Source organism: Clinocottus analis, unplaced genomic scaffold, assembly GCF_023055335.1.
Source record: "Clinocottus analis isolate CAN_PGR_092001 unplaced genomic scaffold, fCliAna1.0.p SCAF_10, whole genome shotgun sequence".
NCBI lineage: Eukaryota > Metazoa > Chordata > Actinopteri > Perciformes > Cottidae > Clinocottus > Clinocottus analis.
The window spans coordinates 6945589-6966120 of NW_027175821.1; the positions used below are offsets into that span (position 1 = coordinate 6945589).

The 20532-nt window shown below is 43.0% G+C and overlaps 1 protein-coding gene across 2 annotated transcripts in view; it reads left to right on the forward strand.

Moving 5' to 3' along the window:
• The window catches only part of flt4 (fms related receptor tyrosine kinase 4), a 38050-nt gene that overhangs the window by 5368 nt on the left and 12150 nt on the right, over positions 1 to 20532 (forward strand). For both annotated transcript variants that reach the window (XM_068590408.1, XM_068590417.1), the window contains exons 2-11: positions 9014 to 9110; positions 11462 to 11736; positions 13755 to 13894; positions 14000 to 14171; positions 15169 to 15308; positions 15387 to 15558; positions 16525 to 16642; positions 16783 to 16967; positions 17468 to 17633; positions 19979 to 20114. In XM_068590408.1, coding sequence (XP_068446509.1) covers positions 9014 to 9110; positions 11462 to 11736; positions 13755 to 13894; positions 14000 to 14171; positions 15169 to 15308; positions 15387 to 15558; positions 16525 to 16642; positions 16783 to 16967; positions 17468 to 17633; positions 19979 to 20114 — 1601 coding nt within the window. The remainder of the gene's footprint in view (positions 1 to 9013; positions 9111 to 11461; positions 11737 to 13754; positions 13895 to 13999; positions 14172 to 15168; positions 15309 to 15386; positions 15559 to 16524; positions 16643 to 16782; positions 16968 to 17467; positions 17634 to 19978; positions 20115 to 20532) is intronic.

Genomic DNA, 20532 nt, shown 5'->3' on the forward strand with positions numbered 1-20532 from the left:
CCTACACTACACAAAAAAAGCGCATCACATTTTAAGTCTCATTCAAGTGTGTATTTTTTTTCCCCCATTCAAATGTCCATTGAAGGAATGTCACATCTGGCATTTCCTGCTTTTCACCCACGTATAAAGCATATAACCAGAAAAGTTCCTATTTCCAATTACTGCATCTTTGAAAGTACGTGTCTCTTTTTTTTAAAGACTCCCATGTCGCATCCTGAGACACTGGGGAAAAAAAAAGCTGTATTTGTTTACACAAGGTTCCTCTCTTCCTGTTCCTGTCACGTGACTGATCAGAGACAAAATAGACGAGCGAGGAAACACTGACGGCAACATCACATTCACCGTCCATGAAACAGGGAAGTGGGAGAAGCGTGAGCAGGATAAAGAAAACAGGAAATTTGCTCCCAATGAAAAACAGTGGGCTGCCAGCACTTGCGCTCATGTATACCTTTGATGCTTTGACTGCTGCCTGCCTTGCATCTGTCAGCCTGTCAGAGAAGCTTTACATTTTTAACTGGCTTAGAGTGCCTTATGGCAGCCTGGCATCTTCAAGTTTGTGTATGTGATTTATCTTTAGTCAGCAGGTGGCCTCCATAGGCTGGGAAGTCCAGTAGTACTCCCTTACTGACAAAAACAGCAGTGCGAGCCCTGAACATTGCACAGCAAAGGGTAAGATGAAAGCATACACAAAGGCATTTAATGAGTGAAATATCTACTGCACTGTATATACTACTGTACTCCCACTACAAGAGCAATTATGCAGTTAATTGTGCCATAACTCCTCCAAAACCAAACACATAATGTATCTGAATAGAAAATATCATGGCCTCTGTCACTCTGCTGAGCAAATTTTAGTTGGAAATGTTCAATATTTACTGATTCTTGTCCTGGAGTGTTGTCGCTTTAAAAAAGCATATAAATATTTAGAAAAAAAAAGAAACACATATTTATTGTACAAACATAAAAGCAGCACCAATCTTCACATCAAACTCCCGGTAGAAATCAAATAAAATGTTGCCCAACATGTCAAATTATTCCTCTAATTTTGGAGCAATTTGGCTTTGTACACTGACTGCATGGACAAAAAGGAGATGTTACAGTTATGTGGCATGCATCTTTAACCACTTGACCATATTGACATAATGTTGCACTTTGAATGCAATCCCTTTGCATTTGCACATATTTTCAAAAGGTTGCAATTGTCCAAAATAAATTGGGTTCACATTTATTTCCGTTTTTCTCTGAAATAGTTGTCATATATTCACGGCACAAAATTGTTGCAGATGTGGCAGACCTCTGCACCTCTTCGCACTCTGGCCCTCCAATAAATAAAGAGCTTTCCTGCTAATGTTCCTCTGGCATGCTGTTAGAACAATTCAATTGACAAGTAACTAGTTGCACATCTTTCCTCCCTGTCAACCAGCTAGAAGGAGCTGACACATCAAAGTGCAGCCTGACTCACATGCTGAGTAAAGAGACCCAATTGTCCTTGAAAAATGTGAACTTCTGGCACTTCTCTCACATCTGGCCCGTCCATCACTTCAGAGGCATGCAGCACAGAAAGGGCAGAAAGAGCAACTGTGTGTGTGTGTGTGTGTGTGTGTGTGTGTGTGTTTAATGTAGCCATCGCTGTATGATCGCTGTCACTTGGGTTGGCATATTTCAACTCTTTTTACTGCCTCATCCTTATCTGAACTACATGTAACCAACCATAGCTCCTATAAATCCCTCTTTGTTATTGCTTTTTCAAAAAAATATCAGTCTGAAAACTTTCTTTCAGGCCACTCAAACCTTGACGTTTGCCTTGCTGAGCTAGCAGGAGCTGGTGCAGGGTACACACACACACACACACACACACACACACACACACACACACACACACACACACACACACACACACACACATTACCACCACAGTGATAAGGGAGTTGTTCACACAGAAACCCATTTTCAATGCGCGGGAGCAATGTCACATTTTTACAAGGACATGTTCAGTGAGCTGTTACTTCGAGACAAGACCAAGTCAAAATTTATCCAATGAAAAGTTATTTTATTTTAATCTGCAGTATTTGTTGAATTACTTTTTACAATCCTCAGTGATTAGATTGTCAGCCAATGTGAACGCAATGAGCTGAATCACAGGGTTCATAAACTCATTGTCACTTCTAGTGTTTGAAATTGGCTCCAAGATTAACAATTTACTATCAGTGACCATCTGAAGGATTTTATACATCTAAACGTGTGTGTTTATGCCCTGTGTAGTCACATGATAACAGAACAAGTGAGTTAGCTTTGGAAATACTGTGTTTTATCTGTTTTTGTGTGTTATAATGTGATGTTGCTTTTTGTTGGTGGAAGTTAATCACCCAGAGCTGCTGCTTATCTCTGCACCAACAGCTGGAATGCATGGGAAAAGAGAGAACATATTTTTTGGCTCTCTGCCACCTGCTCACACTGGTAAGAGTGTTGCCAACAAGCCAATCACCATCCATTTAGGTTTCAGTAAAAGCAATTATTCTGAATAGATGTTGATCTGTCAGATGCTGTTAGCTGAAGGACTTGAATAACGGGCCATACAACCCATTTTGATCGTTGCATACCGCGCTATCGTCCCTCCATCCATTATCTTCTGCTTAGAGGAGGCCGGGCTGAAGGGGCAGCAGGCTAAGCAAGCTGTTCTCCACGTCCCTCTCCCCAGCAACGTTTGCCAGCTTTTTCCAGGGGGAACCCCGAGGCGTTCCCAGGCCTCACAAGATATATAATTCCTCCAGCTTATTCTGGATCTACCAGAACATGCCCAGAAAACCTCTGTAGGGAGGCGTTCAGGAGGCATCCTGATCAGATGCCAGAACCACCTTAGCTGGCCTCTTTTGACACGAAGGAGCTTTACTCAGAGCTCACTTTGCATGAGCTATAAGCTCCACGCCCTATCTCAACTCTCATTTCAGACACTCGTATCCTCAATCTCATTCTTTCAGTCACTACCCGAAGCTCACGACCGTATAGGTGAGCCTCAGAACATAGATGGACGGGTAAATCCAGAGCCATATCCTCATACTGACAGACCGTGCCGCTGTGTCATTTTTCAAATATATTTTTCTAACTTTCCAGGCAGCCGTTGTCTTCCATTAATGTCTTTTCTGTGAAAACAAATTGATTATCAGACTCTTTAAAGCTGCCAGCGATATGTAATCTATGACAATAAACATCAACTCTGCATTTATTTTTGTTGGAGTTACTCTGTCATCATGAGCTAGTTGACGCTTTTCAAATCATTCTTCACTTTGCAATGATAACAAAACACAGACAAAAATGAATGCTGGCAAGCTGTTAACTGTGATGGATTGCACAACTAAAGCAGGACTCAAAAGTTCACTAATTGATTTTCATATCTCACAGAAATTTCCAGAAGTCAGCAGCTTAAAAGTTAATATAAAGCGTAGCTGAGGAGCAAAAACAAATCTCTTGCATAATCAATAAAATCAAGTCAGGGTTTAAACTTCTTGAAGCTGTATTCTTGTGTACAGAAGTGTAACACAGTCTCCTTAGAGATCTCAGCTGAAGCTCTGCTCTCTCACTATCCACCTACACTGAAGCTGCCGTTCGGGAACCGAGCTCATAAAATACACGGAGACTTCTTTTTCTTTCCACCTCATAGTTTAAAGCACATTAAGATAAACGAGCTAACTGAGTGATAACAGCCATAACAATCTGTCAAGACACTCAGCATGAAAGGTCGTGGCAGCAAAATGTGTTTATTATAATGATGAGATATGCTATCAGCCTCAGAACTTGTGTGAATCCATGTGTTTGGTTTTCTTTGGCATTTGCTTCACATAGCTGTACATCGGAGCAACGTGCTGTTAATTATGTTTGAAGTAGAGCAAATAATTGCTAATAGATTTTTTTTTTTTTTTCCTCCGCGAATCATTAATGCAGCTGACAGGATGACAGGCCTCCATATCTGGTGTCTCACAGTTTGGAAACATAGTGTTTACATTATACTGCACGTCCATATGGAAGATATTGACATCTGACACGAAACATTTTCATCACTCTAAAACATGAGGGAATGAGGCCAGCAGCTGCCGGAGCATCACGGCCGAGATTCACTGACAGTATAACTGTACAGAATGGATCCACCCCCCCCCCACCTCCCATCAATCTGAAGTGTCCAAACAGCAGAGTTGTTTGCGGCTGTTTTGGCCAGCGGCCTTCTGTAACCTAACGCACATAAAAATTATGACTTCGCAGCCTCTCCTTTGGCAGTTGGGAGAGAGCCACTTAGGATGACATGCGATACGGTATAAGAGACACATCAGCTTCAACCTCGCCGTGGAAATAGACCGTGTCAGGACTGCTGAGCTCAGTGGACACCAGCTCATTTGTCATGAATTACATCAGTTTGAATGATCTGTGAAATGTTTTTCCCCGACTTCACAGAGCTCTTAGCTTGACTCTGCGTGGGCGTAATGTCCTCTGCCCTCTGGTGTGAGACACTCTTGCTGAGCTGTGATAGACACATCAGTCCATCTCACTGTACTTGAGCATTTCACATAGCAGGGGGGCTAAAATTCTCCTTTTATAGTAAATACTGATTTTCCTCCCGAAATACACCTCCAACATCTTGATGTATTTTTCTCTCAGGGCATGCCAGTCAGTCATGACATTTCAAAAAGATGTACAATTGGCATCCTGTCTGTCAGTGTGCGATCTCTCAGCTGATTGTGAGGGACGCATCCATCATTGAGACTCAGCCACAGCGGCGATTTATCACGGAGCTCATTGCTCCGCACACCTCTCAGGAAGATGAATACTGCCACAACACATCAGCATGTAATACACCGCTACATTCTCCCGTGTAACATGAATCTACATTTCACGTGTATTGCTGAATATACACCGAATATAAATGTGTAGTGCATTGGACAGCGGGTATTTATTGTCTTTGTTTGTAAAAATGCAGACGGTAGAACCGTTGTGGGAAGTTGCCTGTCACAGTGTGCACACATTGTCTAAATTGATAACAAGCGTAAACTGAGGGCTCTTTTCAGAAAATCTGATTATTTTGCAGTAAAGTCCTGAGAAATACCTCAGTATTTCAAAACCATGTACTTATTTGATGTAGACTATTTACTGAATTATCAGAAAATATGCTGTATTGTGATGTAAATGGAGATATGAAATGATTGTGGGAGAAGATTTCGGCCATATCGCATCGCCCCGCCATTTAACAAGGGTAAGTATTTCCTTCCAAAAACACTACAAAATAAATGTGTCACGATTGTGTATAGAGCTGGACCGAAGAGCAGAATACAGACTTGGCAGGAATAGTTGATTGAAAAAAGGACAAGGGCTTGAAATGACGTCGTCCGGGTCGGCATGGAGTGAGGGCTGGATGGGCCGCGAGGGCTAAGTGGCAGGCTGGCGAGGTGTTGAGCAGGCTGGCAGCCTGGCAGCAGGTTGGGTCACTGAGGCAGGCCACAGGGAGGGGCAGACGTCCCGAGGCTTGAGAGAAAACAGGTTAAACGGAGCAACAAGCAGACAAATTGCTGGCGCCCGAGTTTAGCCGCTGCAGGAGTTCAACATGTTCTGATGTGAGAACCGACGATCAGACTGGAGTGAAGAGCTCGTGTATATTTGGAGCTTGATGAGTGGATGAGTTGCAGGTGTGCAGGTTAACTGGCAGCAGGAGGACATGAAGTGCCACGCACACATGCACCACACACACACACACACACACACACACACACACACACACACACACACACACATTCAATAAGGCAACAGATTAGGAAGAAAATACTATTTACTGACTCCAAATAATATCTGTAATTTACTCATCAGAGAAAGAAAGGTGGAATCAATGCATGCAAACACTCACACAAACATTCAGTGACACACGCGCACACCGCATGGTTGTGATGTATGTGTGGCCATGTGTTTATCCGCAGTGTATCTATCCACAGAGACACACAAATACAGGGCAAACGGGGGACCAACGAGAAACACAATGAGGGGAGAACAGTCAGGACACCAGGAGGGAGTTTGAAGTTCAGGCCACTGAAACTACTTTGTAAGTGTACGGTAGAGATTGTAGTGTTGGGTAAAAAGAAACCACAATGACTGCTGGTAGTAAACAATAGAAAAGTGTGATTTAAAAAAAAAAAATTTATACTGAGCCATATGAATGTCCTCCAGTAATATACAAGGTCCCAGGCTTTAACAAACATTATGGTCTCCATCTATAGCCAGAGAGAAACGTCCAGGTCTGCTTTCCTGAGAGGTCTGAAACCTTACCAGGAAGTTGTGGAGGATCCTGCTGTGCCTCACGATCGAACTCAAGCAGATGATCGTTCTTGTTCTCGTCCCGTGAGTGTGAAAGACATTTGCTGTTACTAAAACAGTGAAGATGTTTGCGGCTCTAACAGAAATTTTCTTTCACACTTTTCCTCGTGTCTGTGGTTCTTGGGAGGCTACAGATGAGCCCACAGCATCACAGGTGTGAGGAAGGGGGAGACCAAGCTGTGTTGTGGTGCAGAGGCGTTTGGTTGGGACTGAGGTCGGTGGCGGGTTCACAGCTGAGCTGAGACAATATGTAGAGAAAATGGTGCCTCTCCTCTGGGGCAGAGTTAAAGATCTCTGAGAGAGGAAGGAAGGAATACCCCGCTGGGAGCCAATATGGGAATGGTAATGGACTTCCACTGCTTCCCACTTCAGCAGAGTAACATGTTTGTTTTTCTATGTATCAGCTCTCCTAGTTCACAGGTAAAGTTTATTTTTGTGATTGTAAATCACTTTCAATATCCACCCGAGACAGAAACAGATGTTGCTTGATGGGTTTTGTTGGTTCAACTGTGATAAATGTGAGGAGATATACCACTCTCATGTCTATATGGTAACATACAACTAGTTGAGGGAGTACCCCAATTTATTTGACTCACAAAATAATACAAATCAATGCATCAGTCATTTTTATCTGCACGCATTTTCTTCCTTCTAAAAAACTGCCGCCTACGTTACCCACAATGCAACTCGACTGCCGACAGTTTGGTCGAAGATTCGGGTCTGTAGTGCTAACTAAAGCTGCTACTGTACCGTTGAAGCGCTATAGCCTGAAGCGGATCTGAGGAGCGGATTTTATCAGACTTTGCACAGCTTCCTCTGGAGACACAGAAGGTTTTATCCAACCTTTTCCCACATAGTAGAACCCCCTAAACCTGTAAACAGACTTTGATGTGGAAAATCAATGGAATTTGCCTAACAGCACCCCTAGAGTCCACTAATTAGCATGTCATTTATCTTGTTGGTTTAATCCCGATTAAAAAAAGGGAACGCTAAATTGTGTCATCACTGAGAAGTTGCCGGGCAACCAGCAGACACCTCAGGCCAAGAAAAATAAATAAGTGGCCTTGATTATCATCCTGCCAAGTTGTAAAAAAGTCTTTTTGATTTTGTATTTTTTCATTGAAAGCGAAGCAGTTTCCTCTTTTGTTCTGGAGAGTGTTTGAGTAGAGTCGAAGCACACAAGATGGGACGAAGGACGATCGATAAAATGAAATGAAAACCTACTTTCACTGCACTGTCTTCAAGACTGACCACTCGGGGTCAAGGCTACCTTTTGAGTTTGTCTGACTGCCAGATTGGAAGGAATCGCTCTCCTTCTATTGAGATCAGCCTTTACTGTAAACACGATGAACAAAACATTTACATGACACAACGTTGCTCTATTGTGCTTTCTGGGCAGCAGGATGTGTTGGGAATGAGGAATGAGGCTTGTCTAAGAATCACTGCTGTCCAGAGCGCTGCCTTTTGATTGGCAGCCAGAATCGACTGACTGGTTGCGAAATCATTCTCACTGCCTTTCTGTTGCCGGTGCCGAAGTCTGTTTATTAAGCCTCGGAAAGGGAGCAATGATCACAATATAAAACTACCCAGGGTTGCACGGCGGCGTAGTGGCTGTCACCTCGCAGCAAGAGGGGCTGGGGTTCGGATCCCGGTCCTGGGCAGGTCCTTCTGTGTGGAGTTTGCATGTTCTCTCTGTGGCAGCGTGGGTTCCCTCTGGGTTCTCCGGCTTCCTCCCACAGTCCAAAGACATGCTGCATAGGTTAATTGGACCCGCAGGTGTGAACGTGAGTGTGAATGGTTGTCTGTCTCTATGTCTGCCCTGCGATGGGCTGGCGACTTGTCCAAGGTGAACCCTGCCATCGCCCAATGGCTGCTGGGATCGGCTCCAGCGCGCCGCGACCCTAAACAGGATAAGCGGTTCGGATAATGGAATGGACTGAAAATATTCAATGTTGACTTTCAGGTGTTTAACTTGCTGTTGTGTTTGTCCTTGAATACTCCCCCATGCTTGATTTCCTCTCCTGGAAAAGTACCACAATAGATACATTAAATACCGCTCACGCATTGCAATGATTTCAAGCAACAAACAGTCTGATGTGAAGAATGCTCATCATTTACTTTCATAAATGCAAAGAAAGCCTTTCCACCTTCACACACCGCCTGTGCTGTCGCTCTGTGCGCGTGTGTTTTTATATCTAATGATATACAGGTGGGGCATAAGTCACGGTGGCATTTTTATATATGATAGACTGTCGGCGTTGAGTCTGACAAAGCGCTAATGGCACCCTGAGGGGACTCCGGGGTGGTAATGACATTCTAGGCCGGGCATATTAAGTAAGCGCGAGTCAGCCAAGTGAACGCGTTGGTAATGAATCAAGGGCAAACGGCGGTTTTGTGGCTGTTTGGGAGGCGGAAGCGAGGAGCTACTAGCAGCACCGCCTCGTGAGTGGGCCATGATTTCTCTGTCTGGGTGTTTCTCCGCATCGGGAACAGATTGTAAACGTAATGAACAACATGCTGTCTGAGCCGCTGTCGTGTTGGATTTCAGATTCCTGATGTGTTTGGGAGATTTGATAGCCCACCGGCAGCTTTGTCGAAACCACTCGGCCCCGACTGACCCCTGTAACATGAAGCTAATGCGGTTGCCGTGTTTGCTCTCTCTCAGGTCTGGTGATTGGCTTTTCTATGACTCCGCCCATCCTCGACAGCGCCAAAGAAGACCTAGTGATTCCAGTCCACGAAACACTCACCATTACATGCAGGTATGACTTGATGTTTGTTTTTTTCAGGCTACTTACTTATTCATCATAATGACAAGCATTTATGTTTTTCTCATTTTCTTTAATAAGGGTTATTTGAAAAGAGATATTGCAGGCATTGTTTTCATTTCAAATAGTTTTGGCCCCATAAGAACAATTATGACTCAAATTTCCTCATTTTCAATGTTCCCATAGTTTAACATGATAGTGGAGAATACTGTTGGTGCCATGTCCCCAGAAAATACTTTTTTGATTTTGAAATTGTTTTCCAGTCCAGCAAAGCTATTGTGATCACCAATAATTGATGAGTTACAACGATGTAATTGGGCTCTTAATATTCTGGGAAACCGCTTTTCTTCGGGCCCTCTGTAGTCCTCTGACATGTGAGATTGAATAGGTTCAAACCAATAATGCTAACCTGACACAAACCTTTTATGTGTTTGAATACCTTTGCTGTTTATTCATTCTAGTTTGTAGAATTGAGCACTTTTTGATGCTCAGGCGCCAGTTTTTTTCACCAACTCTTTTCATCTCTTCCTTTCCACCGTTGCTCAGAGGTATTTTAGTCTCTCGCTGCCCTTTCACATGTCAGTCTTCTTTCTGACCCTTTATACAAAATAACATCTATTTATAAAGTGGACTTTGCACAACCTGAAAGGGCCATTCAAAAATATAGAGTAGTGCTGACTGACAGTCTGACTGTACACAATCAAGCTCTTGAGGCAGGAGACTCAGAACTTTTGAACCGCACTGTTTGAAATTAAAGCTGACATTTTTCATCCAAAAATGCATTCATGGATTCAGCTTCTCAAATGTCAGGCTTTCTTCTTCTTCTCCTGTGTCTTGAATTACAGTATAAAACAAAACAGGGACATACTACAGACCAAAACATTAAGTCAGAAAATAATCAAACGGTGAATCCTTAGTTGCATCCCTAAAATAAATAGTTTAAAATTAGAGCTACCAGTAAAATGCTTCCTTATGTATCAGTAATACAATCTTATGACATCATATAAAAACATACAACCCACAACAGACATGTTCATTGAATTAGAGCTTTTTATACGTTACTTTACTACTTCAGTACCTTTACTGAAATCATAGTTTCAGTGCAGTACTTTTCCTTGAGGAATATGTGACAGGATGCTGTGGCTATTGTACTCTGAATAGCTCCTTCACCACTGACGCATTGTTCCATCAAACAGTCTCAGTCCGACAATTTGTGTGCCTTGTGTCGCTGACGGAAACTCTAGTCAATTCAAATAAAATGTATTGAAGCAGACCGAGGGAACATGAGCATAACATGTGTACCGCGTACAGCAGCCTTCATCCTTAGATGCTCATTTCATATCAGGAAAATGTGATGCTACATTTTGTAATCCAATCCCATATGAAAAAAGGCCTCTCCTATGAGACACACAGATACATTTTTGTTCTAAAACACGGCCAAGTGAGATATGAATTCACCCATAATGACCATCCGCTATCCTTATGAGATCTCTGCTTCGCTGTCTGCTGCCAAGCTGTCACTCCCCAGGCCGTTTTGTGTATGCGAAGAAAGATTTCTTCGGTATGATACCTTTTGGACTTTTTCCAATACAGGTCTTAAATAGTTGTTACTTTACCCTCACATGGCCAGCACCACTAAGAATCTCCTAGGAGAGGAAGTTAATCTTAACAATGTACACTTTTCTAGAACCTGGACGGCGAGATGCTATTCACAAGGGTTGGAAAATAACTCTCCAAATTCTTTTATTGCCCTCTGCAATTTTTCTGCAGTCATGTCCAGTCATCACATTTTGGTACCGTCTGTAAATGTGGGTATTTGCATTTGATGGAGGCTGGTGGTGAAAGCTATCCGTTTTCAGGCAGCTATTATGATTCCACTCAATCTCGCTCATAAAGCCTCCGGGCTAACATAAACCAACCATAACTGAATTTATGTGACAAAGCACAAAGCAAACAGAGATGTGTGGATGTACTGAGAATGTTCAGCATGACACACACACACACACACACACACACACACACACACACACACACACACACACACACACACACACACACACACATAAACAAACATGCACACAAACACTTCAATCTATTACAATTATTATGTAAGTGGAAAAATGTGAATAACACAGATACCAAAAATAAAGTTAATTTGAAAAATACTTAAAACACATAATTTCAAGTCTGCCTTAAAAACATGTATTCGTTGTCTACGTGTACATTGAAACAGTTTTTCAAACCTATCATTTCATTTCACATCTTGCTTGTGGATGATGATTTCTCACCCTGAATCTCGTACTATCGTCTAATTTGTTCCGTGTCCTGTCCTAACGTCTCCTCAGGGGCCAGCACACGCTGTCCTGGGCCTGGCCTGATCAGACTCTAGTGGGGCAGGAGCTAACCAACCGCCAGGCCCAGCTCCCGACCACCCGGGCCCCGGGTCAAACGGTTGCCTTGGTCAGCGAGTGTCCGGGGCAGCCTGGGAGGCCGTACTGCAAGAGGCTGGTCCTGACCGGGCCGCAGGCCAAAGACACGGGCTACTATCGCTGCTATTACAAGGACGTCAAGGCCATCATCGTCGGCACCACTGCCGTCAGCGTTTATGTCTTCGTCAGGGGTGAGTCACACAGCCACAAACCCACACATATACTCTGCTGATGCAATAAAATGAAAAGTCCTTGTGAGTTTATTTACCAAAGTCCTCATTTCCAACCATGCGGCTGATTTTCAATTTAGAAATCCATTTCAGATAGTAGTGAGTCTGCAGTTTCTGGGTCATTTTGCTGCCTGAACTTGAGCGCATGATTCATCTCTGCCTGACCAGGTCTGCAGCTCCTTTGCGTTCTCCGTGTGGACCTTTTAATCTCCAGTTTCTCTTTTCCTTGGGAGGTTCACCAGAAAAACTAAACTGCATGGACGTCCTTCTGAAACACATCTACTTTTTGACTGTGACTTTAATTTCAAACCAGCTACTGCATCACAGAAACAGAAGTGATTGCCTCTGTAACAAGCAGGAAGCTGGGGCGATTAATGTTTCGGAAATTAGAGATGCACAGTGTTTGATAGAGATTGTAATTAGCAATTACTAGACAAAGAATATGCTATTCATTCATTTATATTGAAACAGCAGCAGCTTACCTTTAACTCACCTTCTCATGAAACTTTGTATGCAATGTTTCTTGCTGTCAAATCTGATTTGACCTGCACAATAAAATAGTTTTTGCTCCCAATGTTCTCTCCCCTGGTTTCACATTAGTATTCAGAGCGATCTCTCCTTTCTTTATTTTCCACCAATTTTATGACTTGGCATTAAGGGTTGCCTTTTTACTTTTCCTCACCTCGCTCAATGTGCTGTGGGAGAAAAGTAGGAGTGGATGGGGAGAGTGGGAGAGACGTATGATTGTCATGTCAGGGAATCCTGCTGACCAGTCCACTCAAGTGAAACGCCTGTTTATCCCCTCTGACAAGGTGCCAAAACAGTTTCCACAGATCTAACCAGGGGCCTGATCAGAAGCAGATGAAATCGCAGCCATAAATTATCCCGAGCGTGTGGCGGGACGGGAAGTGATGCATGTGGATCGAGTTAGACAGGCAGACGTCGCCCCTTTACCCCGTCTCTGCTGCACACTATCATCTAAACACCAGGACACACAAAACACTAGTGTTCATGTTTGTACTGTATGTGCAATGGGCTTGAACTCAATCTTCCACACACACACGCACACACACACACACACACACACACACACACACACACAGAGGCTCATGTAAAATACACAGCCTCTTTCTCTGAGAAGCACCTTTTCACATTCATACCCAGACTCATATCCCTGATGGTTTGCAAATCCTGCTTCCCCCAGGTGCAATATCTTCTCATAGAAAGCCGATTGCACCTCTATATACTGGCAGTGATTTAATGTGAAGAAGTTAAGTTGCGAGGGGTTGTGTATTAAATCTGTTACCTGTGTGTATTTAGACCACCACGGGCAAATATATAAGCATTTAGATAGGAACTTGTGTTTGGCCTTGCAGATGATTTAAGTCATGGCTTTGAGTGCCGCTGAAAAAAAAGGCTTATCGTGAGAAAAAGAATAAAAGCAGGCAGTAGTCACAGAATATCTTGGGCTGCTGTACAAAAATTGCTGGTTTTGTCTGAGAGATAAGCAATTTCGTAATAGTGTGTGCTCATGCTGGGAATATGAGGTTTTGTAGAGATAACACCTGCAATGTAAATTGGTGACACAATTGGTGACACAATTGCTTCGACGTCTCTCAAAGTACATTTGAAACGGTACATTTGAGCCCGAGACAATCAAGAGGGGAACGCCAAGGTTTACAGAGACACAGAAGAGATATCTTCCACTAACGGGGAGGAATAAATGCCTCGGCTGTCTGTCTCTCTCTCTGACATGTAATAGTTCTTAATGCTATTTACTGCATTAAGACAAACTGAGCTGTTGCATTGCATGGTCATCATGATAAACTCCACATATATTGAGTTGTCTAAGGGGATCATTATCAGGCTTTGAGATATGTGGCTGTCCGCTCCTGAAGTTACCCCGGTAATAGGTAAGCGTTATCGTGGCTGGAATCAGGCTTACCCTTTAACAACTGCCTGCCTCTTTCTGCACCCAGACCCGGAGCAGCCCTTCCTCAGGAAACGCAGCTACAACCCCGAGAATGACCTGGAGCTCATTTTAATCAAACGCTTCACCACCCACGTCATAGTGCCATGTCTGGTCACAGTGCCGGATCTGAACGTCTCTCTCCACACGGTTTGTACTCTTCACAGGTTTCACTCACACTCTGTCCCTCCAATAGAAACTGTCAATGATTTCATTTGCGATCCGACCTCGATCAATTCATATGTGTCGTTTTAGTTTCCCATACCTCTGGAGGAGGACGGGACGTGGGGGACATGGGACAACAAGCGAGGCTGGTCCGTTCCCAGACAGATCGTGGACAGTATGCCGATGCTCATCAGCTTTTTGTGTGTCGCCACGCTGGAAGGCAAAGAGTATCAGTCTACCAACTACGTAATCCACAAGACAGGTAAAAAACACTGTCTGTGTAAAGGTTTAAAGGGTTCAGTCTCCTCTTGTGTTCCAGGAAATACATTAAGGATCATACAAGTCGTAACTACAGCAGCTACAAAAACGTAACTGACCTTGTACAAATATTTAAATTAGATCTGAAACTCTACTCTTATTGAAAAGGAAAATTAACAAGGAAATCAAAGGTGGTGACTGCACTGCCGCTGTCATTCTGCATGGCAGCAAGTGTGCCAATTATGCCTTAATGCTGACAATTTGAAGGATTTTATTTCATTATATCCTTCCCTCGGACGAATACAACTCCCTTTTTTTTAATGCAATCAAAATTAAAAAAAAATTAAAAAGAGAGAGGGAAGGCATAATTAAATTGTATGAAACTAAGATGAGGAGATTGCTTTGTTGAGGTTCCCACTCATTGCAACTGAACTCTAAAGGACCCAGAGGCTCTTTGCTTTATTGTGTGAGATCATTCACCTCTCACTTCAGAGGGCGAAAGGAAACTCATACCCACCGCTGCCGGGCCAAAAGTAACAGCAACATCAGTCAGAGGAGAGACCCAGAGCGAGTCTTCACTCTGAGTGCTAATGGAGCGTTTAAACAATCAGGCAATCACAGTCCGCTGCACAGATATCACCAGCGTGTGTTTTTTTTTGTACACCCCATGTCGTTTCCAAAAACTGCTGAGAGAGGTGGCTTGAATATCAGAGACATTGGACGGTGCCCAAAGCTTTCTTGCTTTTTCTGCCTTGGGGCTTCTCTGTATTCCACTTTAATTTCATCCACTGATGTATGGCTGGACACATGCATGGAAATAGTGTGAGCTTGTGACAACCAGCTTCTTTATAGTAGGATTGCCCCAGTGGTCCAAAGGAAAGTCCTGAGAGGAAGGAAACATTGCTGACGATGTCCCCGTGACCTCTCTCACTGTCTCCCCTCCCTCTGTCCCTCTGTCCCTGTGTTTCTACCTCCCCTCCTTGTTCTCTTTTCCCGTACAGGAAGTCAGATTTACGATGTCAAGCTGTTTCCTGAGGACCCAGTCGAGCTGATAGTGGGGGAGGCCCTCACCTTGAACTGCACGGCGTTGGTGGAGTTTGACGCTGGAGTTGACATTCAGTGGTCTTACCCTCGCAAACAGGTACATATCAGCGTCAGCCAGTCGCACGTCAAACAGCACCAGGAAATGAAAACCTAAATTGAATTTCTCCATCACTAGCCCAACCGTCGGGAGGACACTAAACCCCATCGTGAAGCTCTCACTCACGCAACAGAGGCTGTTAGCGTCCTGACAATCCACAGTGTCAACGTCACTGACACTGGCTCATACAGCTGCAACGTCACCAGCACGGACACAACAAAAACCCAACACACTCAGCTCATAGTCTATGGTAAGCAGAACACTGGCTTATGCAATTTGTTGTGATAATGTAATCGTACTAATTATATACGTCCAAGTTTATGTTTAATTATCTTTTGAATGTGATTGTATTATTCCAAATGTTTGCTTTTTTTAACCAGTGCAGTTTTACTATGTGACCTGCTATGTATGCTGCTATGCTACTACTACTGCTACAATGTGACCTGAGCAACCAGATGCTAACATAATGATCTTAAGCTGGTGAACATTAGCTAATAGCGTTAAATGAAAAGATACGGTATCACAAAAATGTATGCTGAGGGGCATATGACTATGTGGACCAAACTGGTGGATCAATTGCATGCTGCTAGCATGGCTAAATACAAAACATGGCTAGTTAACTTTATGTGTGTAACTAGTAAAAGCTAAAATGTAGTGTAACAGTAAGTAGCCACATCCATTATAGAGCGATATCAATGTAGCTTTACTTTGCTACCATTAAGCTTAGCTTATTCGCCACCATATGATACTTACTGTATCAGGCCAAGAAAGGCTCTGCTGGGAAATCTCCTTAAGGGCATTGAACTGAGCAGGGTGCTTTTATTACGTATAAATTACATAAGAGAATAATACATAATTAATATCCTGAAAAAAATTATATAGTCTTACTTTAAAAGGAATACTCCACCAAAAATCTATCAAATATTTAGTGACTCTGATTCCAATGGTGACCCGGAGTCACAGCGAGAAAATGTGTTGCAATATCCACCGAAACTTCTCAAACCTCTCCATGGGTATTTAGCAATTAATTGGCAAAGCAATAAAGTGAATATACTCATGGATAAACAGCGGAGGAGTGATTTGAGAAGTTTCTTTGGATATTTCAAATCAAGTCTTAAGCCTACAGGGGGTAAGTCTTTCATGCTCAGAAAATCTTTGGTGAATTCTTTTAGCTTTGAGACTCTGACTGTAAATATGTGAATTCATCTTCCTCCAGAAAAGCCATTTATCAGCCTCAACTACAGAAATGGACCAGTGGTGGAGGTAACTGCTGGTCAGAAGTCATTCAAACTTCAAGTTAATGTGTCTGCCTTCCCCGCACCTGAAACACAATGGTGAGATGAGACTCTGGTGTATTCATTAAGTTTAATGGGTAATATCCAATTACTATGCCTCTGGTTTACAGATTAATTTTGAGGCTGAGCACTGCAGCTGGAGGGTTTTCTGTAATGTGCCACCTGTGCTTTGTGTCCAGGTATAAAGATGGAAAGCCTGTAAACCAGCGCCAAGAGTTCAGAATGAAAAGGATGAGGATGCACCTTAACCATGCGTTGGAGATCAAGGATGTCTGTCAGGAGGATTCTGGACTCTACGCGGTGGTGCTAAGGAACAGCGCCGCTGCGCTGGAGAGGAGGCTCAACATTACATTAGTCGTCAATGGTAACTATAGTCTGTCAGTCCAGTACAAAATAAAAAAAAACAGTGAATGAGTTTTACTTGCTTCTTTGCGTTCACAAAGGGTATGTAGGAAATATATGGTAATACAATTCATTGGATGATATTTACAAGAAGTATAAAACATGTAGCTACATTCTTGGCCTGATTAAAGTTTGCACCACATTCTGATGTCATCATACCAGTTCAAGTGGAAGTGGAGACTGGAATCACCCCTAAGTGCATTTGTGTGTTACGTTTGTGTCTTCTCTGGTCCCCTCTCTTTTCTTCTAGTGGCCTAGTGGTGAACTAGTCATGTTTTAGTTTCCTCTCAAAGCTGTGTATGAGGAGTGTCATGCTGGCTTTCTCTGTGTGCAATAGCCCTGCGACTGGCAAGTACTCCAGGGTGTTTCTTTGTCCTGCCCAATCAACAAACACTGGCAGGTCTGGGCTCCTATATTATGTCTGGCTGAATGGAGTGATTTATCGGCTCTCCTCTGGCCCAGTTCCCCCACAGATCCATGAGAAAGAAGTGGCAGATCCGTCCAGTCCTTACCCCAGTGACAGCAGCCAGACGCTAACGTGCACCGCCTATGGTTTCCCGGCTCCCATCATCACCTGGCAGTGGAGGGCCTGGGGCCCGTGTGTCCTCAACAGCACCCAGACCAGACAGTAAGAAAAAACACACACACTCACACACAGGACAGATAGTTCTCACAAAGTCGGTGGAACCAGTGTGGGAGCATATACGGTTAGATTGAACAGGGTTGAAAAGAAGAGAGCAGTGGGATGCAGTGCATTAGGCGTTACAAGAAGACCAAATAAGAGGAATAGGTCAGAAATGATCCCTTGGCTCTTGAGTGAAGAAGAGAGGGAGGGGATTATGAAGAATGAGGCAGCGTGGAAAGGCAAGTGGATAAAAACAAAAGAGATAAAGATTAAAGTGGAGTAGAAGTAAATGGAGGAAAGAGAGGACGAAAGGAAAGTGTGTCTGTTCAATCTCCAACCTGCTTCTTCCTCGACGCGACTCTGCCATGTTTCAGCTCTCCTATTGCAGTCTCCCTTTCTGACACACATAGGAAAGCACAAACTTAAATGCACATGTAACACTGACACACACTCCCCCACACACTTATTATCTGGCGCCGCCCTCTGCCTATTCTCCCCTTCTTCGTCTCCACTAAATTATGTTGTGGTGGCTACTCTAATATTTACTTGCCTCCATCTTCCGCCACGGCTTAATTTTTGAAGTTATTGCTGTTCTCTTGACCTTTCCATGTGAGCATGCAACTGAGTGTACAATCAGAAACACACAACAGTGGCAGGTTAGGCTGAACTTTGGCTCCAGACGTCCAGTTAATGTTCTGGCTCATGTGCATTTCATGTGGCATTTCATGGGCGCCGGCTGAGGCATGTGTTGACCTATTCAGGTGAATACAATAATAATTTAATTTCCTTTTGATTATTTAATATCACATTTAAGAATAAAGTATATTTGATTCAAAGGCTGAAGTGACCTATACTGACTTTCCCTGACATGTTACATTACATTTAATTAAGCTGACGCTTTTATAAAAAGCAACTTATAATAAGTGCATTCAACCATGAGTACAAACTCAGAACAACAAGGATCCAGAAAGTACATTTTTTTTAAGAAAGTTGAACTACAAATTTCTATATAAGGTATTGTCGAAAAAGGTGTGTTTTTAGTTTGCGGTGGAAGATGTAGAGACATGTTCTCCGAGTGTCAGCGGAGGTTTTCTCCAAGTTCTCCGGCTTCCCCCCAAAGTCCAAAGACGTGCAGCTTGATTGACTGTAAAATTGCCGTGGATTGTTGTCTGACGATCTATGTCAGCCCTGCGACTGTCCAGGGTGAACCCTGTCAGTTGTGATCGGACAAACCGGAAAAGGATAAGCGGAGGAAAGAGAAAAAAGGCTAATGGATAACGGACTAGTGCACTCACATGATGAGGACACTTTGTATTAGTAACATGGCAGGGACTATTTTTTAGTTAAAGGAATAGTTTGATATTTTGGGAATTATTATTACTTATTAATTTTCTTGTGTAGAACAATATCAATGTCCCTCATGTCTGTACACTAAAAATGAAGCTACTGCCAGGATAGCTTCATAAAGACTGGAAACAGGGAGGCAAGTAGCCTGCATCCAGCACCTCTGGAACTCACTAATGAACACATCACACCTTGTTTGTTTAATCAGCCATCAGCGTGGCTAAAAGATATCAGTGTATAAAAAACAACAACATGTGTAATATGTGTGCAGTTGGATGATTTAAACAACTTTTTATTTCACTAAACCTTCCAATTTCCCCAAACAGGAGACTTGTTTATGGTCAATGCATTGTTTTTTCAAGTGACAAAAACAAGTGTGTGTGTGTGTGTGTGTGTGTGTGTGTGTGTGTGTGTGCGTGTGTGTGTGTGTGTGTGTGTGTGTGTGTTGTGTTGTGTTGTGTTGTGTTGTGTTGGGTCATTACCAGCAGCTTGTTGACAATAACATATCTAAAATTGAAACAGGTTATTTCAACCAAAAATTTGCCAAATAATTAATTTGTGCATTTGTATAATAATATTTTGTATTAATTTATCAAGTGCGTGTCCTGCCTGTTTGTATGCAGATTGTGAAATGGACTGGACCATTATCACCTTCTGCTATAATTTGACTGTTGCCTTTCGGGGAAAATTCTAAACAAAATTCCATTTCATGTTTCATTAGTTCTGCTATGATGTTCACACTATGGATCTTCATACCAGAAATTGAGACCGTAGCTTTTCCATTAGTTGCCAGGACACAGCATAATTATCTTGGCTTTGGGATCCAAGCTCATGTTGGAATCTGAAATAAAAACTCAGTGTGAGACAAAAAAAAAAAAAGAAACATCTCATAAAACCTCAGGTTGTCTTGTTTGATGTCCCTCTGAATTCCCCCCCGCTGCCCACTCTCTGCTGCGCATATCAATGAGCCGAGATGTCATGGATGTGCCTGTGCTTCCTTCCAGGGTCCGACGCGACAGGAGCGGCCGGAGTGACGGGATCGCAGAATGTCAGAACTGGCAGGACATCGATTTGGAAAGCGCCATGAATAAAATTGAGGGCATTGACACGGCGGTTGAAGTGGTGGATGGCCGACAAAAGGTGCATCACGACTTTTTGATTGTGACTGCGGAAGCCCACCTATCCAACATTTAGAGAGAGAAAAAAATCACAATACTGTGATACGATGACGTAATTGTCGACATAAATTACATTTCCGTAAAAGAAAGAGGATGAATATGATTAGGACAGAGGCCAGAAAAGAAGACATTTATATAAGTGGACTGGGATGTTTTTATCGAAGCGTCCCACATTCGGAGCTCCATAACAAAATGTGTCAATCACAAACCATTTCCACAGGAGAAATATTTACAACAGTCTTCCTCTGCAGACTTCCTGTGAGGACTGGCCATAAGCACACCCAGACACACATGCAGAGGGCGCTTGTGCACATACACATGCCAGTACAGTAAACCACACCCATAGGAGGAGATTATCACATGAGCACTAACAGAAAAAC